This window comes from Apiospora marii (genome assembly GCF_038362585.1).
Source record: "Apiospora marii strain CBS 49790 chromosome Unknown utg000007l_segment0_segment0, whole genome shotgun sequence".
In the NCBI taxonomy this organism is placed as follows: Eukaryota; Fungi; Ascomycota; class Sordariomycetes; order Amphisphaeriales; family Apiosporaceae; genus Apiospora; species Apiospora marii.
This window is the reverse complement of record NW_027117379.1, coordinates 254,233-279,337: the sequence shown is the minus strand read 5'-3', so window position 1 is coordinate 279,337 and position 25,105 is coordinate 254,233. Positions and strand designations below refer to the sequence as shown.

The 25,105-nt window shown below is 41.6% G+C and overlaps 7 protein-coding genes across 7 annotated transcripts; all 7 read left to right on the top strand.

Annotated features, from left to right (window-relative positions):
* Window positions 1–436: 436 nt before the first annotated feature.
* PG985_010501 (uncharacterized protein) lies at window positions 437–3,996 on the top strand (the record flags this gene model as incomplete). The annotated part of the gene is made up of 3 exons (XM_066830269.1): window positions 437–673; window positions 747–903; window positions 1,028–3,996. The coding sequence occupies 3 exons, from the start codon at window positions 437–439 to the stop codon at window positions 3,994–3,996; spliced, it is 3,363 nt and encodes a 1,120-aa protein (XP_066680951.1).
* A 266-nt stretch (window positions 3,997–4,262) lies between these two features.
* PG985_010500 (uncharacterized protein) lies at window positions 4,263–5,214 on the top strand (the record flags this gene model as incomplete). Its single annotated transcript, XM_066830268.1, has 4 exons — window positions 4,263–4,407; window positions 4,532–4,902; window positions 4,964–5,083; window positions 5,149–5,214. The coding sequence occupies 4 exons, from the start codon at window positions 4,263–4,265 to the stop codon at window positions 5,212–5,214; spliced, it is 702 nt and encodes a 233-aa protein (XP_066680950.1).
* A 1,120-nt stretch (window positions 5,215–6,334) lies between these two features.
* PG985_010499 (uncharacterized protein) lies at window positions 6,335–6,982 on the top strand (the record flags this gene model as incomplete). Its single annotated transcript, XM_066830267.1, has 1 exon — window positions 6,335–6,982. The coding sequence occupies one exon, from the start codon at window positions 6,335–6,337 to the stop codon at window positions 6,980–6,982; it is 648 nt and encodes a 215-aa protein (XP_066680949.1).
* A 61-nt stretch (window positions 6,983–7,043) lies between these two features.
* PG985_010498 (uncharacterized protein) lies at window positions 7,044–7,478 on the top strand (the record flags this gene model as incomplete). Its single annotated transcript, XM_066830266.1, has 1 exon — window positions 7,044–7,478. One exon carries the CDS (start codon window positions 7,044–7,046, stop codon window positions 7,476–7,478), a length of 435 nt encoding a protein of 144 aa, XP_066680948.1.
* A 350-nt stretch (window positions 7,479–7,828) lies between these two features.
* On the top strand, window positions 7,829–9,933 carry PG985_010497 (Amidase; the record flags this gene model as incomplete). Its single annotated transcript, XM_066830265.1, has 5 exons — window positions 7,829–8,040; window positions 8,067–8,547; window positions 8,757–9,180; window positions 9,213–9,734; window positions 9,764–9,933. 5 exons carry the CDS (start codon window positions 7,829–7,831, stop codon window positions 9,931–9,933), a joined length of 1,809 nt encoding a protein of 602 aa, XP_066680947.1.
* Window positions 9,934–20,938: 11,005 nt separating this feature from the next.
* PG985_010496 (uncharacterized protein) lies at window positions 20,939–22,644 on the top strand (the record flags this gene model as incomplete). Its single annotated transcript, XM_066830264.1, has 5 exons — window positions 20,939–21,052; window positions 21,141–21,236; window positions 21,334–21,438; window positions 21,548–21,945; window positions 22,005–22,644. 5 exons carry the CDS (start codon window positions 20,939–20,941, stop codon window positions 22,642–22,644), a joined length of 1,353 nt encoding a protein of 450 aa, XP_066680946.1.
* Window positions 22,645–23,688: 1,044 nt separating this feature from the next.
* Window positions 23,689–24,310, top strand: PG985_010495 (uncharacterized protein; the record flags this gene model as incomplete). The annotated part of the gene is made up of 2 exons (XM_066830263.1): window positions 23,689–23,989; window positions 24,057–24,310. 2 exons carry the CDS (start codon window positions 23,689–23,691, stop codon window positions 24,308–24,310), a joined length of 555 nt encoding a protein of 184 aa, XP_066680945.1.
* Between the last annotated feature and the right edge of the window lie 795 nt (window positions 24,311–25,105).

Here is a 25,105-nt window from a genome sequence, read left to right as displayed (position 1 = left end):
GCCTTTGGGGAGAGCCTCGCTGCTGATCATGCTGCTGCCTGCCCTCCATGATGCAGGCCAGACCAGTTAAATTGAGAACCGAGATGCAGCTGCAGCAATGCACCGCCCCAAACCCTTGGGTTACAGTGAGGAGTTGGGCATCCTCGGTGGCCCCCCTCTACTTTTTCACATCTTCTGTTTCCTTCATTCATTGTGAGAAAATTTTCTCTTGGGGAAATCATGCGCATACTGACTTCTTGTACAATCGATTAGCTGTCCCTATCAAATTCGGGGCTCTTGTCACTTGCGCAACAGTCTTCCGATGGGCTGGAACAGTCTGACATCAGCAGCTTGTCCAACCCATCACCCCCGCATCCTCTGAGATCGTACCCCTAGTCCACGAAATCCCATTGCAGCAAGCCTGTTTAGTCGTATCATTGTCTTTGGTGTCTTCAAGATGGACGTGATAGGGAAAGTGCAGGCTTCAATTGCCGCCGCCTCACAGGAGACCACTTTGGCCCTTGCCAATGCCAATTTCGACATGTCACTCATTCGCATCGAAGCGCCCGCGGAGTACAAACCGCTCGGGTCGGCCTTGGTGAGGAGCAAGCGCAGCGTCGCTGAAGACGGACCAGCTCACGTCACGGCACGTCGCTTGGGATCGCTATTCCAGAGCATCCTGCCACAAACCCCGGTAAGTCAACCAAAGCCACTTTGTGAAGCATTTTATTATATCGTAGCGAATAATACTGAACCATCTCCGGTAGAATCTGATTAGAGCCTATGGGACACGAGCATCGGAAATTGCTCAATCACCCGTGGTCAATCCCAAGGGCACTGATGCGGATGGCCCTTTCAAAGACTATGTTGGAATCGACGGAACCTCGATATGGGCTGCTGCTACATCTGGCTCCGCGGCTATTGGTATGCTAAGTCATTTCTATTTTGTTTACTTAGCTGATAGTACACGTCACTGACACATTTGTACGGACTTATCGGCCAGCGGCCCACTTGCTTGCGTGTTTCATCGCTACATGTTGGCCTGCAGATGAGGCTACGGCTATTTGGCTGGAACTTGTCGCCGAGAGGAAACGAAGAATACACGTCAAGGCAGCAACTGCTGAATATTTTGATTTTACCGATACTTTGGCAACCAAGCTGGAGCTTGAGCGGGCACAGCTAGCCAACTGGGATGCTAGTGCTAGGTCTTGGCTGAGAGCAGCAAATGACTCCCCAGCAGTCTCTACAAAGCAGAAAACCATCAGATCTATACTAGATCGTGTCAATGTCACTGTGAGGGGCCAACACGATTTGTTTACGAGCGTCACCGAAGCTTGGAAGCTGTCTCTCGAAACAATGGAGAAGGTCATCACGGGTTCCAGCTATAGCATTGAGGACGGCTCTGTGGTCATCGCTTTACTTGCCTGGCATATTTATCCCGACCTCATCGTACTCGGCTCACGAACCGAGGACATACCACAGAATGACGAGCTTGTGGAGCCCGGGGGTTGTATCACTGTCGGGTTAAAACCCCACAGCCTTAAACACAACGACGTTCTCGGTGTTCATTGGTCACTGTCACTTGCTCATCTTCGGTATTACGGAACTCCAAAGCCAACTTCAAGATCTCTGGCAAACACCCCATCTGGAAACTCAAGGTTTTCCCGAGAGGAGTTTACGCTGATTTTGATCGGCGTCATCATAGCTCGATGGCGTGACGAGATGGATGTCTCCATTGAGGAGGCCATGTCGTTTATGAAGCTTGTCTTTTCTAAGATCGTGGAACTCTACCAAACGGAATACCCTGGACAAATTGGCTCATGGGCGAAGGCTTTTAAAACAGCATTTGACGAATGCGACGCGGTTGACAACCGAGTTAGAAGCCTCGCAAGAAAATTTGTCAATCTGGGGTTGCGAAACCAAACACTGTTTAAACCCGAACAGAATCGTCATCCTTCCTGGCACATTCATTTCGCTTTCCTCGGCCTCAATGGGTTGGAATTCGCGAGAGCCCTAGAGAACCAGGAAGACCAACACCGGTTTTTCGAAGCGGCAATGCGAAGACTTACACGCCCTTCTTCGCGAAGAGAACGGCAAGATTGCAAGTTACTATTGTTATTGGAAAGACGAGCTGGACAAGAACCCAGGAAACTTTACATCTTCACTAGATACGAGCTAAACAACTTGAGGAAGTTCCGCTCGTCTCAGAGCCCCATTTGTGAACGAAGCCGAGGCAATTATTATATTGCCAATATGCAGGACCATGCGCTCAAAAATGAGGGAGAGAATGTGTTTGTTTGGGCTGACCCCCCGAGACCAATTCATCAATATATGACGAGGCACTGTCACGAGAAATCCTGGAGCACCCACAATCCCCTGGCACAACCACATCTACACTTCCGGGCACATGTTTTCACACCTCATTTTGCCCTATTGGAGGCCGACGATGAGTATGAAACAAGATTGGCAAGCTTTACTTCGACACGAACACGCCAGGAGATCGAGGATTACCTTCTCCATTCGAAACTTAGCAAGTATGGATTCCTTGATTTAGCTGCTAATCAGTCTTTCTTCTCAGTGTTGAGATTCATGTCGAGGATGTGGGACTTCTATGAACATCTGCCTGGTTGCAGAATATCTCCAAACATCCTAAGATGCAACCTGTCTGAGATGGCAGCTCGCTTGGATTCACCACTTCGTAGGACACACAGTCCCTTCAACAACCCCATATTCAAATCGGCGGCATCATTATTGAACCTTCGATCACTTTCCCACAAATCGGGCCGTGATTGCGCATTCAAGTTGCTAGTTCTATTCGAGGCTGGTGTTGACATTGAAACCCAAGCATCGAGTGTTTTGGCCATTCGTTGGAATGAGCTGGTAGCTGTTTCAACCGATGATTCCTTATACATCAACCCAGTTTGCCTAGGCCACCTGGACTCGAACCCGGACGGCTCATTGGAGATCCGCCGCGTTCGTGGCAACGTCGGCAGACCTGGGCTGAGCCTGATTGGATGGTTCAGTACCCGACCCGATCCAGAGTGGCGTGAGCCTAGTGTGGATATGTGGCATGTTGTCAACCACAATCCGTTCCAGGGAAGAGTCGAAGACCTTTTCGGCAGTACCTCGCTACATCTGAAAGTTACCGGATGGAACAGAGATATTGACTTTGGAGGGAACAAATGTGTTCCAGACGGTTCGTACTTGGAGGCCATTGTTTCAGCGTACGACACAGGTAATTGGCTAGGCGACCTTACCTACCCGCACATGGGCGAGCCATCGCTGCATGTAATCACCCAACAGGAAGACTGTCGAGGAGCTACACCAGTCATTGGAACTTTGCCGCCAGAAGATCTTGTTCTAGTCGAGAATTGGGAAGAACTACTGAGCCCACACCCAACTCAGCCAGCAGTAGTCATGTGTCATGGGAACTGGCAAGCGCGAGCTACTGCCATTTCCTTGAGCTTACACAAGGGATATCGGACAGTTATCTTCAATGGACATGGCTGCTGGCAATGTGCGTTTGGTCTTCTCGAGAAATTGAAACGCGAAGAAGCCGCGGAGGTCTTGGGGGTTTCAAAAGAATCCCCAAGTATAGCCGATTCTGACGAAATGTTCAGCGACGATGGGTCTACTTCATCAGAACCCAATGATGACGCCGAAGAAGACACAGACCCCAATGTATCGACCTCTATACTTAAAGCCGACGTGTCTGACAGTCCCACTGGCGAAGCTCCATTGGCTGAGAACAGCAATTATAAGGATCAGGAAGGAGGGGATGACACAACTTTGGTGGATCAGGGAGAGGCTTCGTCTAGCCTTGCTGAAGTTCAAGTCCTTGGGAAGGTCGATACCTTTGTGCCGAAACTCGATATCTTTATGCCGGCAGAGGATTCGGATTCGGAAACCTACGATTCTGGATCTTCCACTGCGTCCGAAGATATTGAGAGATTGGAGGAGAAATTGGAGGAGGTTCTTGGAACTCTCCCTTACAAGCCGACAGTTTTCATATTGTAGCAGTGGGTACTGCTGCTGGTGATTTGTTTGGAGGAATGACTGACAGGTTGTTTCTTGTTTCATTGTTTTTTCATCAGGCTTTCAAGGCATCATTAAAACATATAATTTGTAGTATTAACAATCTTTTACTGGCAGAATACAAGTCATCTCGCTCGTTACTGCTGGGTATTGTTTCGCTACCAGCGAAAACTCCTTTCTGGGTCTGCTACAGCATACCTGTTTGGTAGGCATTGAAAAAGCCAGAGCTTATTCAACACTACAACGACATGGATGTAAACACTTATGCACAGTACAGTATGCTCAATGAGCTCGTGCCATGTCAATTCCTACTCATCTCTTCTCTTAATCTACTACCGTCTCGATCTCCCAGTCCACATCCTCGGGCTTCACGAGGCGGCGCCTGGGTTCCCCGTACGCATCTTCGGGCCGCAGTGACGACGACCCCCCGCCGCTGCGCTCGCGCCTCCCACTCCCGCTCCCGCCATAATACCGGCCGTACGTATCGTTTTGGAACCGCGCCCGCATTGAATCGTAGCTCCGACCGCCCCCGCCGTAATACTCCTCACGCGAAGACGGGTATCTCCGCCCCGTGCTGGTCCGCCTCCCCAGCCCCTCGCTCCCCCTCTCGTCGTACTCGCGAGGCCGCCTCGTGTCTTCCCGGGTACTGTAGCTCCGCCTGGGCAGCCCACCGTCGCCATCGCTGCCGCTGGCTCGGTAGGACGTGGACCCCGATCGCGACGGCACGTCGCCGCGGCGCCGGTACTCGGTATTGGCCTTTGCTGGTTCGACGGAGTCGTAGGCGTCGCGGCTCACGGCGTATGTGATAACGGTGCCCGTCTTGTCGTAGCCGTAGCGGAACCCGCGCTGGAGCCGCGGGTATTTGGCGCGGATGCGCATATGGTCGCGGTCCTCGTTGGGGTCGCGCGGGTGTTTGTACACTTCGCCTGTCTGCGTGTCTTCGACATAGCACATGCCGCTGACGGGCGGCGTCGGCGTCGTGGATCGTGAGGACGTCGGGGTTGCTCGCGAGGGTGTCGGCGATGCCCGCGAGAACGTCGGGGTTGCTCGCGAGATCTTTGGCGTTGCGGTGCGCGAGGACGACTCGCGACGTTCGCGGCGGTCGTTGTTGCGCTTGCTGCCCGATCTATATAGTTCGGGCTCGGGACGCAAACTGCTGTTGCTGCCGCCGCTGCCGCCACCGCCCCGGTCGCGGGGTGAGAACCCGGGGCAGCGGCTGTCGTGGCAGCGATAGCGGCTTCGGTGGCTGTCGAAGCAGGATTCTTCGCAGCCGTAGTTGCAGTGCTTACAGATTTTGTAGAGCTTAGCCATTCTGGTTTTTCTAGTAGAGTGTAAGAGAGAGAACTCCTGGATTTGGTATCTATATAAGGCAGACAAAGGAGAGACTTGACTTTGGATAATACGCTGACTTATAGGTATGTAATTTGGGATTGATATTGAGCATCGTTCTATATAGTTACAACACAAGTTCTCGATTTGGGAACATGGCCGATTTATATGATCCCGGCCCCTTTGTCTGAACGCCCGGGTCCATTGATATAAATGAGCTGTGCCGCCAATCACAGCTTTTCTTTGACAGTGGTATCCTTTGTTCATTTTTGCATAACACCCGGACAGATTCACGGAGTGTTACATTCATTGTAGTCCATAAGACGCCTTGATCTCTTTTTCCGTCTTTCGTCAAATTAACACACACCTGTGCCTTTCAAGTCCCCGTAGAGACATGAAAGACGCACATCGTATGGATGTAATTTGGAAATTATGACAGAGGGTTCGCTACGGAGCACCTGTCGGTCAGGGGTGACTGGCGTAGGTGCCTCGCTCAACAGATACTGCCAAAAAGCCTCTTAAACTGTACTATCTAGTGAAATGCGCATAATACCAACAAGCAACAGCGGCTGCACCCGGACTTGTGCTATAGTAGTCGCGAACCCCTATATGAAGGTAACATGTTTGCCACGGGGTTAAATCTCCCTGACTACTCGGTATTAGCAGTTGGGATGCTATGTGCCACCCCTGGGTACCGAACTTGACTCGTTTTCCCTCCATCCGAGGCATGTCGCCGAGTCAAAGTGTTGTTGCCGTCGGCGTCGCCGTCACCATCGTCGAGATAGAGGCGACGAGATAGATACACGACTAAGCAGGCTTATCATTTAAATTCTGCCTGCACCGAGTAACCTGCCCTAGTTCTCTTCTTCCATTACCACGCATCCATCCCAACGAAAGCTTGGTAAAAAGATTTGGTGACCTCACAGTTTTTACATTGTTTCTTGAACCATCTCATCCCAACCCATAGCCAACGCGAAGCCCAATTGACACGATGGCTTCATCACCCAGTCCCAGCCCCGACCCCGATCTCGACCCCGGCCGGCACACCGAGCCTGGCGACGTCCGTGTCATCCTGCAGCCCCACGTCCACGAGACCATGGGCACTCTCGCGGCCTACCTCGGCTTCGACCACATCGCCAACCTCAAGCAATGCCTCTTCAGCCCCCTCGTCGTCATGATCACCCGCCTTCTCTGGCCCCTCGTTTACGACCTCTCGGATTCTAGCTATATGGACAAGATCTTCGCCTGGTTCCTCGAGATTGGCTCCGATGCTCAGTTCCGGGCCCACTACGCCCGCTCTGCCGACGTGGTCACGACCTGCCTCCGCGACGCGCTCGCCAACAGCAATGTCAAGTGGGAGGACGATGACGACGTTGCTCGAGCCATCGCTTGCTTGCTGGTGTGGGCCTCGGACGTGCTCTCCGGGGCCGGGGACATGTCGCAACGCCGCGCCTCGCTGCCGGGTGCGGATGTGGGCCCTCTCTTGGAAAGAAGACAGACGTCCGGCGGGCAATTCGCTACGTTGTTGGACGCCGTCTACGGTCTGGCCGGCAAGGTGACCTGGGACGGCAGGACTCTGGAGGAGGCGGTCGGGGTTATGCGACTTGTTGACAAGGTAGGCAAGACATTTCATCATTAATCATCTTTGTTCTCCAGCCTGCCGCTGGGCCACATCCAAACCTCCCATTTCTTTACAATAAATGCTAACCGCCCGGCGCATTGCCGAAAACCAACCACAGATCAAATGGTCCCCGAGAATCCAGCCCAAGATCGGCCACTACCCGGACTACCGCGAGCACGCATTCGAGAAGTACAATCGCGTCCTCGCCCTGGTCCGCGGATGCGCCCAGGAGATGTTCAAGCTCGCCCGACTCTCCAACCGGCACGACCAGACCGACTTGCGACACCTCGGCGCCGCGACTGAGGAGTACCGGCGCCTCGCCGACGAGTACAAGCACACGACGATTAAGGCGTTCTACTTCTGCGAGCAGCTGATGCCCCAGCTCGGGGACGACTCCGACTTTTCCGACCGCGACCGGAACCGATGGGTCCGAGCATCGGACAGGCCGGCCTGGATGCGCGACGGCGGCGGCGTGGACTGGGAGTCTTACGTGCCGGAGAACCTGCGCGATTGATACATGGATGGATACATGGCCACCGAAGCGTCGATATGGAAGGGGACGGATGTTGGAGTGGCAGGAGATCAGACCCAGAGAGATGATTTCGCGCTAGTAGCGCCAGGGTGTAACATTGAGTGAGATAAGCGAGACCTATGTCGTACATTAGGTACACATGTAGAACCAACCAATGACAGACTTGCGATATCGAGTAACGCGAGGTGCCAAGATGTACGCGTGATATGCTTACTTACCTGTAATAAAACAAGACCTGTGATTCCCATTGTGACCTGCCGGCTAGTAGCACCATCATCAAAGAAACCACTTGCCACTCTAGTTGCACATGCGTCTCCATAATGATTAATCCAATGTCGTTGTACCTGTTGCCAATGCTGATAGCTTCAGTACGTAACCAATCGCTGGAATCCGACGTCCCGCTGTTCCCGCTTCAGGAACATGCAGACTCCACGCAGCTCTTCCCGATGCCACCGTGCGGCGGCTTCCAGCTCGAGGAGGCCACCATTGACCAGATGCAAGCCGCCATGGGAAACGGAACCATTACATCGGTGCAATTGGTGGCGTTGCTACATGATACGCAGGTATCAGACTCAGGAATATGCCAAGTGAACAACATGCCCGCCCCCCTTCAAACCCCACTGTGTCTCCAACTATTACTGCATGGAAGCGCCGGCTGACCTGCGCCACCCAAAGCTCCCTACTCCAATTCAACCCCGACGCCCTCGCCATCGCCGCGGCCAGTGACACCGAACGACGCGCCGGCCGGGTCCGGGGCCCGCTGCACGGCATCCCCTTCACCGCCAAGGACAACATCGCGAGCCGGGACCAGCTGTTGGAGACGACGGCGGGCAGCAGGGTCCCGCGCGACGCCCACGTGGTCCGCCAGCTGCGCGACGCCGTCCGAGTGGGCCGATATGCGCAGCAGCGACTACTCCGAGGGCTAATCGGGCCCGGGGCGGGAGCGCGTACAATCTCACGGCGAACCCGGGCTGGAGCAGCTCGGGGAGCGCTGTTGGGGTTGCTATCAATGCTGTTGCGTTGTCACTTGGGACGGAGACGGATGGCAGCGGTGAGTGGAGGATGCATTTTCTTTCTTCATTCTTCTTTTCCTTTTCTTATCGTCTTCTTTTTTCTTTTTCTTTTTTTCTTTTTCTCTCGATTCAAACCAAGACTCCCCGACAGAGACAAATGACTCACAAAGAGCAGCTTACCTGAACAATTGAACAGTATAGTCAGAGACTGACGGTCTTTGTGCGTGTAGTCATCAACCCCGCAGAGCGCAATGCCATTGTCGGCTTCAAACCGACTGTCGGGCTCACCTCCCGAGCTGGGTACGAGTACCATTCTGCAAGCCTATGGAGCGATGTGAATCGTTTTGCTAACGCATGTGGGCGACAGGGTCATACCCGAGAGCGAGCACATGGACTCTGTGGGCACGTTTTGACGGACCGTGCGCGACGCTGTGTATGCGCTCTCGATGCCATCTACGGAGAAGATGCTCGAGATAACTACGCACTTGCCCAAAGAGGCAAGACGCCGGAGGGAGGCGGCGGGTACGCTCAGTATCTGGCCCAGAGCAACTCGCTGAAGGGCACCACTTTCGGCCTACCCTGGCACAGCTTCTGGGTCCACGCAGATGAAGAGCAACAGAGCATCCTGCAGTCCGTCCTCGCGTTGATCGAGTCGGCGGGCAGCTGCCCTCGTCAACGGCACCGAGATCGCCGACTACGCGAGGCTCGCGAGCCCTGACGGGTGGGACTGGGACTACAGGGGCGCGCGCGCGTGGGTTCCCCAACGAGAGCGAGTTCACTGTCGTCAAGGTCGACTTCTACAGCAACATCCGGACGTACCTCGCCGAGCTCGACAATAATGCCATCCGATCGCTCGAGGACATTGTGCAGTACAACTACGACAACGACGGCAGCGAGGGCGGCCGCCCGTGGTCCTCCGGGGGCAACCCGGCGTTTTATTTAGGCCAGAACCTGTTCCTGGCATCGCTGGCGACGCGCGGGGTGAGACACAGCACGTACTGGCAGGCGCTGAACTTCACGCAGTCGTCGACGCGGGCGGGCATCGACGCCGCACTGACCCAACTAACGCCGCCAAGCCCAGCGAAAAGTACGACGCAGCAGCAGCAAAAGCGGCTCTCGGGCCTCCTGGTCCCGCCCGACGTCGGGCAGACCTACCTGATCGCGGCGCAGGCCGGCTATCCCATGGCGACGATCCCCGTCCCCGCGGGCGTGCATGCCGCAGACGGTATGCCCTTCGGTTTGGGCATCATGCAGACGGCGTGGGGGAGGAAGAGAAGCTGGTGCGGTGGGCGAGCGCCATCGAGGGTCTGCTGCAGCAGGTGCTGCCGTCGATGAGTTCGGATGAGAGTGAAGGCACGTCCTCCCGCAGGAGATTGTTGCCGAGGTGGCACGGGTACCTGCAGAGGAACGTTCCGGTGCTATAATCTTTGATCCGACCTCACGAGATTGCTTGACACACATTCAGAAAGAAATACCCCGGTCACAGGCAGTATGTATGTATGTAATGTAGTCTTACCGCGTGCCCGTTCAAGGGTCGGCCTTGCTCGATCGGAACTTTTGGACCGAGGAGGCGCGCGAACAGACCACCAGCAACGCTGTTGAAGATAATTTTGACCCCTATATGTGAGGTCTGCTATAGCCCAATCTCTAAGGATATTGGCTTGAATTTTATGTGCGGCCCACTCTCCGCCCACATGGCTGAAAGTCGGCCAGGTCCACTCGCCGGGTTCCGGAAAGCACGAGGGCGATATAGTACGAACCACTTATAAAGGTCAATTATACTACCTTTAAAATTTTTATATTATTATATATATATCTTTAATAATATTATATATATTAAATTTATATATTATTAAAATAACGTATATTATTTATATAAAATTAATATATATTAATATATTTTTATTAATTTATTTTTTAAAAGAATTAAATAAATTTAAAAATATAAAAACGTTTAAATATAAATAATATTTAAATTAAATTTAAATAAAGAATAAAAAAAAATTTTACTTTTCGTAAAAAAAATTCTTTTAATAAAGAATTATTATAATTTTTAATAATAATTAATTATAATAAATATAATATTTAAATAATAAATAAATTTATTTTATATTTTTAAATAAAAAATAAAATTCTATTTATTATATATATTAAATATAATTTATTAAAAAATATTTATATTATTTAAATTAAATTTAAATTATACGTTTATTTTATAATAAATTATAATTAATTCGAGGTAATAACTTTATTAATAAAATAAAAAATTATAATAATATTAATATAATATATAAATTTTATATATAATAAGTATATTTATAATAATAATTATTTTTAATATTTATAAATATTTTTTTAATTAATTAAATTATATAAAAGTTAATATATATAAAGTTTATATAAAATATATATAAAAAATATATAATATTTAAAAGATATCGGGCTTTTATTATTATCGTTAAAGTCGATAAGTAATAATTTATATTTTTATAAATAAATTATAAATAAAATTTATATATTATTAATATATTATATTATATATTTTCGGGATCGATAAATTAAAATTAATTTTTTATTAAAATTAAATAACGTTAATAAAATATAAATATAATATAAATATTAAATAAATAAAATATAATTTTATTTTATTTAACGTTTAATAATTTATAAATTATTAAAATTATTAATAAAGATATAATAATAACCTTAATTATATATTAAAAGTTAAATTAAAGCTTTTAATATAATTATAATATATAATATATAAATTTTATATATATTATATTTAATAAATTAATAAATAAAATTTTTAATAAAAGATATAATAACGATATTATATATATATTATTTAAATTTAATATATTTATAATAATATTATTAAATAATAAATTTTTATTATTATAAATAATAAAATTTATATTAAATATATAATTAAAAAAATCGATATTTATATTAATAAAATGTAATATATAAATATTATATAAATTTTATATATATATAAAAAAGAATAAAAAAAGATTAATTAATATTATATAAATTAAATTAAATTATAATAATTCGGAAATTTTAATTAAACGAAATTTAGAATTAATATAAATAATATATATATATTTTTTATAAAAAAAAGGTTATTTATATAGTGATAATAATTTAATTAAATCGATATAATATTAAGGCGGGTGAAAAATTAATATCGATATTAATATTAATATTAATATTAATATTAATATTAAATAGTTTAAACGTTATTTAAATATTATATAAACGTTATATTTATTATATTTATTTATAATTAAATAAAAAATATTATAATTATTTATTAAATATAAAAATTATATTATTAATAGTATATTTAATTATTTATATAATTAAATATATAAAGTTTAAATATTATATATATATAAAATAAATAAAACGAAAAAAATATTTATATATAAAAAATAAATATTAAAACGAATTAAAAAAATAAAGTTAATATGATTATAAAATATTAATAATATATATATAATATTTAAACTTTATATATATTTATATAATATTTTTATATTCGTTAATAAAATTTATTAAAATAATATAATAAAAGTTATTAAAAATATTAATATATTATATATAAATTATATATAAATAAAATATATATTTAAACTCGATTTCGAAAATAATTTTATATTATTTATTAAAAATAATAAAATAATGAAAAATATTATTAAAATATTAATAAAATATAAATAACGTTTAAATATTATATAAAAAGTATATATATAATTTAATAACGGCGATTTCGGATTATAAAATATTATTATAATCGATAAAACGGATAATTTTTAAAATTAATATATATTATATTTATATATAAAAAAAGGTTATTTATTATTATATAAAATAATATAATAATTAAATTTAATATATTAATATAAGGTTTAAATATTATTTAAATAAAAATAATATATATAAAGTTTAAATTTTACAAAATTCGATTATAATAAATTAAAAAGCTAAAAGTAGATTCGATTATATAATTATATAATTTAATATTAATATATATATTATATAAATAATATATAAATTTTATATAAAAATAATTTATATATAAATATTAAAATAAAAAATTATAATATTAATAAAAATAATATTTATAAAAAATTAATATATATAATATTTATATTTTATATAATAATAATATATATTAATTATAAATATAAAAAAAAGGTTTATTTAAAATAAATTAATATAAAATATTAATTAATATATATTAATAAAACTTAAATAAAATTTATATAATATATATATAAAATATATATTAAAGGTAAAATTATTATAAATAATACCTCGGATTAAAAAATTAAGAATAATAAGAGCGGTAAGTATAAATATAATAATTAATTTAAATATAAAATTAATATAAATAATATATAAATTTTAAATAAAAAAATCGATTATTTTATAAATAATTAATATTAATTAATATTTAATTTAAATAAAATATAATTAATATTTATATAATAAAATAATTTATATTAAATATTTTTTTATATAAAAAAAAGTATAATATATAATTATTATAATATTATATAAATAACGTATAAATAATATTTAAATAAAATATATATATTATATAAATAAGGGATTAATTTATAAAATATTTATTTTTATTAAAAAAAAAAAAAAAGAAATTATAACGTAATATATAAAAGATTTAATATTATAATTATTTTATATATATTTTATATTAATTTTAATCGAGTATAATATATATAATATATATATAATATATAAATTAATTAATTATAAATTTATTTAATTATTATAAACTTTATTAAAAATAAAATATAATATAAATAATATATATATAATATTTATTTTTTTAAAGTATATAATAATTTTTTCTTTTTTTTATTTAATCGTTTAATTTTTTTTTTTCGTTTTTTTTTCTATTATTATTTCTTTTAATTTTATAACTTTTTATTATTTTATTTAAAATTTATATATTATATTTATATTATTTAAATTAAAATATATTATTTTTATTTTTTATTTTATTATTTTTAATAAATATATAATTTATAAATTATATATATATAAAATTTAATTTTAATTTAAATACGGCGATAAATTCTTATATTAAAAATAATTTTATAATTAATTTTAATAATATAATTTTAACCGGATTAAATTAAATAAGGTAAACTCTTAATCTCGATATATTAACTAGGGGTTATTAAAAAGTTTAAACGATAAAATTTATATAATATATAAATTTAATTTAAACTTTAATATATTTAAATATATATTATTTTATTTAATATTAATAAAATTATTAATATTTTTAATTTAATAACCTTTATTTTATAAAATATATATAAAATTTAAATTTAATTTATATTTAAATATATTTTAACCGGTTAAAAAATAATAGTTATTATTTATAGCCGGAATTTAAATAATATTTATATTTAATATTATTTAAAAGTTATCGGGATTATAATATATTTTATTAAGGTTTTTAAACTTATAATTAATTTTTTTTATATCGCCGCGAATTAAATTAATTAATATATATAATATATAAATATAATATAAATAATATATATTATTTAAAGATAATTTATTTAAACTTTATTATATTTAATATATTTTATTAACGAAACGATATTTTAAATAATATAAAAAAATAATAATAATAATAACGTATAAAAATTAATATTTAAAGCTTAAATTAAATAAATATAAATATAATTTATATATAATATAAATATAATTTAAATTTATATATATATCGATATAAAAAAGCTTAATTATTTATTAATAAAATTATTAATTATAAAATATTTACTCTTTAAAATATTTATATATTTTATAATATTAATATAATTAATAAGTTTAATTTTTAAATATACTTAATTTAAACCTTTTATTAATTATAAAAGATATTTATATTAAAATTATTTAATAATTTTTAATAAAAATTAATAAAGAAATAATATAATATATATAATATATATATAAAAAATAAATATATTTAAATAAAAAGATATTATATTTTTAATTAATATATTTAATATTTACTTTAAATTTATATTAAATATAAAATTTAATAATTTACCGATTTAATAATTTAAATATTTAATTCGGAAATTTTATAAGAAATATATTTTATAAAATATAATAATATATAATAAATATTTTTATTATATTCGAATTAAATTTATATTTAATATATATTTAATATATATAAAATATATAGGGAAGGATAAAATATATTATAAAGGAATTTTTTAAAGTTATAAATTTATTTTTTATATATATCGATAGTGATTATAAAAATAATAGATTTAATATTATTTAAATTCGTATAATACTTAAATTTAATTTTTTAATTAAAAATATATTTAAATTAATAAAATATATATATAAATAATTAATAATACATTTTAATAATATTTTAATTAATAAATATATATATAAAAATAATAATTTTTAAAAAGATAATTAATATATATTATATATAAATAATATATATATTTACTTTATATATAATCGTCGTATTTAATTATAAAATAAAGGTTAATTTTTTTAATAATTATTTTAAATAATAGATTTATTTAAATATAAATATATTTTAAAAATATATTTATTTAATATTTTATTATATAAATTATTATATAACGTTATATTTTATTATACTTTTTAAATATATATATTTTTTAAATAAATTATTTATTTTTTATTTAAATATTATTTAAATAAAGTTTATATTAATATTTAATAAAGTTTATACTTTTAAAGTATATTATTAATCGTTATTAACGAATTAATTTATTTAATTAATTTTTTAAATTAAACCCGAAATAATATATATTAAAATATAATATACTTTATTTAATATAATATTACTTATAAAACTATAAAAACTATAATTAAATTATATATATAATTAATATAAATATTATATAAATAAACTTTATATATACTTTAAATTAACTTTAATAAATTCTATTATTATATAAACTTATTAAATTTTACTTTTAATGATATAAATAATTTAATTAAAATTAAAAAAATATATAAATATAATTTATATATAATAATATATATATATTTATTAATAAAATATATATATAAAATAAATATATTTATATATTAATTATATAATTTTATATTAATATAACTTTTTTTTAATAAATAATTATATTTATAATATTTTTAAAATTCGATTTCTATATATTTAATATATATATATTATATAATTTTTATTAAAAAGCCGTTTAAATATAATAATATAAAATAATTAATAAAAATACGATTAATATTATTTTTAATAAAAATTATTTAATAATAAATTTAAATTTTATTAATTTAAAAATAATTAATAAATATAATTTAAATTATATTAATATATTATTCGAATATAAAATATATAATATATATATATATTATTTTATATAAAAGTTTAAAATAATTTATTAAAATATATATTTTTATACTTATTAAAAAAATAATAATAAACCTTTTTAATATAAACTTTTTAAAATACATTATAAAAATTATATATATTTTTAATTTATAATTTATATAAAAAAGTAAAGATTTACCTCGTAATTTAATCGTTTAATTATTAATTTAAAGTTCGATTTTTACTTTATTAACGAATATTTTAATATAATAATAAAAGTTTATTAAATCGAAATCGATTAAATATTATATTATTTATAAATATATTTAATATAAAATATTTATAATAATTAATATCGAAATAAATATAATTTTAATAATATATTATATTATTAATTTAAAATTTAAATATATTTAATTTATATATAATATATATTTTAAAATAAAGGGCGTATTTTAAAAACTTTAACGTTATATTATAAATTATATCGTATTAAATATAATATTATTAATTTTAAAAAAATTTAATATAATTAAAATATATATAAAATAAAAATATATATATATAAATTAATATTCTTATAAATATTTTTATATTTCTAAATATAATATTTTAAGTTTAAATATTATTTTTTTATATAAATTTCTTTTAAATTTAATTTATATTTAATAATATATAATATTTTTATAAAAAATATATATATAAACGGTAATAAAATCGAATAATTTTAAATTTTATTAATTTTAATAAATTAATAATATTTTAATATTATTAACATATATAAAATATATACGATATTTAAATATAAATTATATTATATATTAACGTAATTTTTAATATAAATCCTTTATTTATTTATTATCTTTTTTAGCTAAAATTAAAATATACCTTTAAAATTTATCCGAGTTATTATTTTTAAAATTTAAAAAATATTTATATTTTATATAAATATTACTTAATATCGAAATTATATTAAATAAAGCGTTATTAAATATTTCTAATAAAATATTTAATATTAATAATATATTAAAAAAGTAAAATATATAAAGAATATTTAAATATTAAACAATATCTTAAATAATTTTATATATAATAATATTATTATTAGGATTTATATTATAAAATTTTATATTAAATAAAGTATATATTAAATATAAACTTTATTTATATAAAATATTTTTCTTATTAAAATATTTTATATTATTTTTATTTTAAAGTTTATTTTAAATTATAAAATTTAATTATTATAAAAACGGTATAAAATTTTAAGAATTTATATATATATTTAATTAATATAATATAATTTTTAAAGTTTAAATTTTATCCGAGCTTTATATATAATTATATATTTTAAAAATAATATAAATTACTCGTTAATAACACCTTAATTAACTTTGAGGGTAGTATGATTAACCCCTGTAGGTAGTCCGTATTAGAAGCTTAAGGACGAGCATGGTCGGGCCTGCCAAAAGCCAGGTAGAGCGTCTTGGCTCTTGCGTCACCTAACGGTTGCAGGCATTCATTCTGATTGATTTGCAGGTCACATGTCGAATCCCTCTCCAAACGTGCTAACGATGCACGAGAGGAAAGAAAGGTAGGATGGCTTCATCGGATCGACAGTGTTCTTTTTTCATCTCTGCGATCAGAGAACAAAAAAAAGACGCTGGCGATCGTTAATCTATGAGGATTCGCGCGATGCCGTTTCATTCCTGTGCCACCGGTGCAACAGCGATACTCGCCGAAGCTGCAGGCTGCGTCGCGGTTGCGTTGCGGCGTAACATCGCCTCGCCCAGGTTAGGGAATTTCGCTGTGCCGCGCGACTGCCGTGGGTGCAACCGTGGAAAAAACAGAGGGATCTGCATGCGCTTGAGCTCAGCTCGACTCAGGCCCCCCCCATATCGAGCGCGGGCGGAGATACGGAGTTAGATCGGGCTGCGCAATGCCTACGTACGTACAATTCACCAGGATGCACATCGAGGATATGGACGATCTTCATCAACAACGTGAGGCGGTAGTTGCCAAAGGCAGATGGCTGATCGTTGGTCAGTTCTTTCAATCGAGATATTGTAGATGTCCCAGGTAATTACAGGCAGGACCCGGTATCGTGGTTTAACTTCTGGTTTAACTACTTACTTACATATCCAGTTCCTTGCATTGGCTGCTACCCAGGAAACTATGGTCCTGCAGCTGATTGCTGGTAGGCATGACAATGGCATACCGCAGCCGGGAGCCTGATCACCATTCTTCATTACGGCAGATTCCGCCGAGACTCGAGCCGCATTGACGCATCCATATGTACAGGTGTAGGGTCGTACTGCGCCATGAGTTGCAGAAAATGACCCCACGCCATTTGTGGTCTACGGTCATCGACATCAGATTCATCTGATGCTGCCACGGGCAATGGATGCAATCCTACATTGCAAAGAGTGCCAGGCACGTGGTTTGTGGCACATGCTCTGGAGAGAGTTCTGACGTTCTATGCCGTGCCGCGTAGGGAGGTTAATTGGTGCCGGGATCATGCCATGCATGACGGACATGGTTTGAAGGGAAGTGAAGAGGCCACCCCAGACGCGGCCATGCTGCGTGCTCAGCCCATGGCCGGTAGTCAGGCAGGATCCTGACCCTTATATCACCGCCGCCCCCCTGCCGATACTAGCAGCTCAGACGCACGCGTGGTATCCAATGCGACCTTCGCATCGCCCTGCAAGCGACAGGAGGGAGCCAGGGGGCCGATAATAAGCTTTGCGTCCGGAATGGTAGGACCAGGTCCGTCTCTTGCACTACCTAGCACATACAACGTTACTGGAGGACGTAACAGAAAAGAAAGAAGGAAGGAAGAAATGAAATTGGTATCCCCCGCAGATATTGGCACAGCAGAAGCGGCCGCACTCCGAGAAGCGAGGCTCCTCTCCTGCAAGATTGCCGCAGGCTCCTGAACCGACCAGGACTCAAACCTAGATCAACCGGGCTCCGGCCGCAGGCGGGACCACTTGCGTTTCTCCAGCCCGGCCTAGTCGTCTTTGACGTGACACTCTCAGCGTTCGGCAGAGGTCGACGGCTCGACGGCTTCTTCCTTTTGGTCTGTCTCCATTGTTAATCATTGAGCGTTCCCACGAGTTTCGAGTTCTCAGTGACGAGAATGAGAGGGAAAAAAACCACCACGGTGGAGAAATACCCAGTATCAATACAGGGGTCCCAACTTGGCAAAAGGGCTAGTTTGCAGCTAGCAGTCGTCCGACAAATCACACAAACGGAGTTTCGCTGCAGGGGGGTGAGAATATGGAGACCTGCAACGGCTTTTTCCCCATCGCCTTGTCTGCTTACTCTGGTCAGAAGTCTGGTCTTTTGTTTCTCTCACTCACTCATTCCTTTTTCATGGTCCTTGCGAATTTTTCTGCCTCTTGGCCACCCACTCTCTTTAAATCATAGGCCAGTATCTCAGGCTTCGTTCCGCGTGGTAATAGCGAGGGGTTCTAAATCCAACTTCCGTACTTTGTGGTGGGGGTCTGCTCTCTTTTGGTGGTTCGGTAGGTGACAGTTGAAATGGAGCCTTCCTCTCACCCTGATTTTTCGAGGAAAGCTGAACGGCATATTCCGTCAGCGCCCAAGGGCCTTTCACCTTTCTTCAAGCCTAAGTAAGCCCGCCAGCCCGCCATACACGTAGCGCATTACGCACAAGCTGCTTGGCGGGTAATTATAGCAGCTGTCACGGTTACATTCTTGCTTCTTCGTCGGCCTTGATTGAGGAGGATCGGCAAATACGAACGACGAATCCATCCTAGCGGTCGCTGGCCGTTTGTTTCAACTTTCAACAGAGCAAGGCAAAAGAGGTGGTGCCAAGGTGACAGGTGAAGTGGCATCTAGTGCCAAGGACCGGTTACTCATCAATTACTGGCACGACACTCGTCGCAGCACGTTAGTTAGCGCCTCGAGGCGGACAAGTGAGTTTAGATTGACGAGCCCTCGCCGCGGGGGGGCAGCTGTTTATTAGAGTAGTTTTCGGTTAGTAGCCCGTCGCTCGCTTGTTTGGTGGTGTAGGTAAGTGCCATCTAATATAACAGTTTCTTTGACAGTGCTCGGCAGCGGGCATAGCGCGCGAGGAAAATGCCGTTTCTGGAATAATTCGGTGTAGGCGGTTGCGTACTACTGCCCAGAGTAATTGCACGGGGTCTCAGCGCTCGCCGGGATGGCCCTGTCGTGCCAGCGTGCCCCCCCTTGCACACCTTGCTTAGCGCGCTGCCGGACTCAAGTGGTGTGTCCCGTTTTGGATGCGACGCCAGGCGCCGGAGCCCATGCAAGTCATGGGCAGCGTGGTGATCCGTGCCCGCCTCGCTGATTTGCCCAAAGGACGCCGCCGGTTCGGCGCCGGTTGGCCGAGGGGAGCACACGCCCCCATGGGAGGAGCCCGTCCCGCTCCTCGTGCCCCATAGCCCAGGGCCATTGAAACAACCTATGTCCTACCGGTAGTGATAGGCAGGTGTAGTTGGTAGTTGGTAGGAAAGCCCCCGACAGCAGGTCTGCAAGCCTGCCGGGGGGTGCCCTGCCAAACGGGGGTCAATGCAAGGCGCACTCGATCGTGGCGGCAGCCGTTCGCTTCAAAATGGACGGGAAGGGGGGAAAACCGAAGATCGATCACCACCAACGGAGATCTCTTCCCAGTGAAATAGAGTTCACACTTCCCGATCGTCGCGGGAATATATTACTCTTTTTACCCTCCCGTCTCCCCCCTTCGCGCGCCTCAAATTTATTGGACGACAATATCCGCGAATTTTTAATAGTTTTCGACGTCAACCGATCAGCAATGTGCACCAACGAGCACCAGCCTCCCAGCAGCCTCTGAGTGTGTCGTGACCGACCAACGACTTGCCTAGGCCGCGGACCAAAACCACACTACGCCGCCGCCCGCCCGCCCGCTGAGCGAGCGCGCCGCCGAGAACGACGACGACGACAGGGTCGGGGGATTTCTTTCGGAGAGGAGGAATTTTTATCTTTAATCTTGGAAGAGTTCGACACTCGGCCAACCCTCTCACACAGACACCATGGCGGACAAGAACAGTCTGATCGGCCTGATCGGCTTCTACGACAACCTGAGCGAGCCTAAACCGGTGTCGAATTACCCAGAAACCATCATCGCACTGGCTGTGACCTTTTTGGTACGGAGACACACCTACCTGCTTCACCATTCGCCTTCTCTGAATGGGTATCAACTATTTCCAATATTGTACTGACTCCTCGCGGTAGACAATCACGTGGGCATGCGTCGGTTTCCGGATGTACACGCGGTTCTTCATCATGTACTCGCCGGGCTGGGATGACTTTTTCGTGATGCTGGTTCTGGTTAGTTGGAGCGCCCCTTTGTCCTCCCACGGTCCTCTAGTGACGTGGCTGGGATGAATAGGCAGAGCGAGCGGTGTGCTGACGTTGATGACAATAGCTTTCTGGCACGGTGGGATCCGTATGCGAATGCCTTGCAACGGAACATGGGATGGGAGAGCATTTCCTTAATATCAGCGACGAGGACAGGGTGACGTACCTTAGAGTAAGTTTACCGAGGAGAACGAGAGAGACGACCATGGCCCATCCGGCATCGATAAGGGGGCCCATGGTAATTGCTAGTGATATACAACAGTACTGACAGGAACATCCAGTACTTCTACATCTCCAACAGCACGTACTGCATGTCGACGGCGTTCGTCAAGCTGGCGCTGCTGTTCCAGTACCTGCGCATCTTCAAGGAGGGCCGGATGCGGGCCATCACCATCACCGTCATGATCATCACGGCGGTCTGGGGCGCGGCCTACACCTTCATGGCCATCGTGCCGTGCTTCCCGGTCGAGAAGTACTGGACCCTCACGACGCCCGGCGAGTGCTACGGCTTCGGCTCCCTGAACGCGTCCGTCTTCTACGGCATGTACGCCTCGTCCGCCGCCATCAACATGACGCTCGACCTCGTCGTCCTCGCCATCCCCGTCCCCGTCTACTTTTCGCGCGACACGCCCTTCAAGTCCAAGCTCGGGCTGACGGCGCTGTTCTGCATGGGTATCATGTGAGTTCTCTCTGGAGTGCAGACCGGCAGATGAACCCCTGACTAATGGCTACCTGCAGCATCAACTTCATCTCCATCTGGCGGGTGGCGTCCATGGTGGAGCACCGGGCGGCGACGTTCCCGACCTTCGACCCGACGTGGTACGGCCCCATCAGCGTGGAGCTGGCGACGCTCGAGGTCAACTTCGCCACCATCTGCGCCTCGATCCCCGTCTTCTGGCCGGTGCTGACGGCGCGCCTCGACAAGGTCTTCGTGACGCGCGAGATCAAGATCGAGCGCATCCACCGCTTCGAGACGGTCGACGAGGACCTCGACGGCTGCGGCGGCAAGTACGGCGACGACGTCGAGCTGCAGCGCACCCGCAGCAACAGCAACGGCGTCAACGCGGCCCTCGGCAGCAACCCCGTCGTGGTAGGGGCCAACGGGCTGAGCCCGCACAGCCGGGCCACCAGCGAGTCGAGCCTCGCCCGGACGCGCAGCGGCGGCAACGGCACCAACCAGTACGGCGGCAGCTCGACGAATATGCACTACATGGACGAGTACGTGGCGGCGCAGGTCGACCCCCTCAGCTCGATGGGCAAGGTCGAGCTGGAGATCTCGGCGCAGCCCATGTCGCGCAAGGTGTCGCGCGAGATGTCGCGCAAGAACTCGCGGGCACACATGATACGCAAAGGGTCCAAGCACCGGGACCGGGGATGATGAACGGCCGGGACGCGGCTGTGTGGGAAAACAGCACACCTACCAGGCGAGTGTATTTATATATAATCACAAAAGAGCATTTTGAAATTGAAAATAATTAACCAAAATAATGGCCTTCTCACGCATTCATTCCGGTTGGGAGGTCTACTTTGAGTTCGGGGTTTTCTCATCTTGAGGCTGACTTCAGACGAGACGAAGGTGCACACATGTTAACTGATCTTTCGGGCAGTCAGATTCGGACGAAATGGGAATCCCCAAGTGAAAAGTTAAATGGGAAAAGAGTTCGTCTCTGCTCCTCATGAGTTGTATTGCCAAGCCCCTGACGATTGATTCGCAGTGTTGATGACCGAAGGGGCTGGCAGGCAGTGATGAAGCGCCCCAGTTCGAATGGGTCGGCGACCGCCCGCCCGTCAGAACCCAATTTGGCGCTTCAGTGGTCGCTACTAGCTGGTGAGTTTCGGGGCCACCGACTACGACAACACCGGTCGCACGCTGGTCCAGTACGACTACTCGAGCCCGGCAATTCCGATGCGCGATTGTTTCGGAAATCTGCCAGAATTCACTGGGACTTACAGACTGAGTGCAGCCAGAGAATCACCGTGCTGGTAGCCATTTGCATGTGCCTATCGGTGTCGGTCGGGGCTGCCAGCTGCAATCGCAATTGACCAGAGAGGTGGAGAGGTAGGTTTGGGATTTACAGAATGGGTCGGCGCCAAATGATGTCATGGTGATGCTGCTAGCACGGCGTCCCGTCGTCACACCAGAAACCTTGACGCAATCGATGTGACCAAGATAACCTTCCAATATTGGCAACTGCTCCTCGTCGCGATTGATTCAAAGGCTGTTTCTCTTCATTCTATCTGTCTAGGACACACAGCACCCTTCCTTCTCTTAGGCGATCAGCATCAGACAACGCCCACGCACGTCTCAGACTACCGAGACTACCAACTACCTAACGAGCACGCCCCATCCCACTGAAACCGACGATCGATACGTACCGCCCATCACCAACAACAACAAACCCGACCAATCAGAACAATCGTCATGTCGAGCGGCAGCCGAAGCAACAGCACGCCCTTCGCGGCCCTGCGGCGGGACCCGCGCCACGACGAGTTCGCCCGCCTGGCCGACGAGCACCTGCAGCACGACCTCGAGGAGTCGGACCGCGACTGCCTCAAGCGGGCGGCCTCGCGCGTCAGCGTCCCCGCCACCGTCGGCACCCTCGTCGGCCTGGGCCTGGGCGTCTACGCCGCCGTGCGCCTGCGCCGGGCCCGCGCCGACGTGTTCCGGGCGTTCCGCGCCGCCGAGCGGCCGACGCACGTCGTGTTTGCTGGGGGGAGGACAGGTACGACGAACCCTTTACATACCGGGAAGGTGGACGTAATAGCAAGTACTGACTGACTGACTGACAGAACCGGTCCCCGACATCACGCCCTTCATCCAGCCCAGCCGCTTCGGCGACTGGGCGACCTACTTCTTCTTCGGCCTGGGCGGCACCATCCTCGGCGGCGAGCTGGGTTTCCTGCTCGGCAGCTGGTCGGCGGCGCGCCTCATCTCCCGGGACCCCGCGCGCCAGGGGCGCGTCGAGAACGCGTACCGCAAGTTCCGCGCCGACGTGCTAAGACGGGAGGCCAAGGAGCTCGAGGCGGGCGGGCCGGTGTTTTAGACAAAGGCTGGATGGGGTGTTAAAGGAGAAGAGAAGGGGGGTGTTGTAATGTAATGAATGGAGAGACTAATTTTGACAGTCAATTGTTATTGCTATAATACTTCGTCTGACTTACCGTGGTCTGGTTGGCTGGCGGTGCCTCCGATCAGTGTTGCGAGATGTAGGCAAGAGAAATCGCATAAGCTGACATCGACAGCTGTGCTAATGTCGTTTTCCTGCATCACTGCTTATTCTCTGGTGAAGCGAGGGTGATTTCAAATGGCTGATTGACAGCACAGTCTCTCTATGCGGTAGCACGTGTCAGGATGCCGTATGCCAAGCCACCCCGCAGATCTGATCCTCACGGCGATGGAACCGTACCCTTGCTACGACAACTGGGCTACTGCAGGATGGGCGCGCGCAATCACCCACTTCCATGCCGCATGTCCCCAGCCGCCAACAGCAGTATGCGACAATATGGTCGCCCATCGGACAGTCGGGAGATTTCTATTTCCCGATCGATCGGGGCAAATGCCGGGCATCGCGTATCCGTTCTTGAGCTTTTCCATCGGGCATTGGGGATTGCTGCGCCCCCAGGGTCTCTTTGCGCGATTGCGGCCGCATCTGCATATGCCATACGGATCTTACAGCATGCTTCGCTCGAGTCGGTGAGATACGTGATATATGATCTCGCGCTGACCAGCTTTAGAAGCCCTACCCCGCAATGCTGACTGACCTCGGGCTGAGATTGTGTCTGTATGTCTGCATATTGGTGGGTGGTGCAAGCAAGCCCCCGGCCCCCAGCCAGTTGTTGGC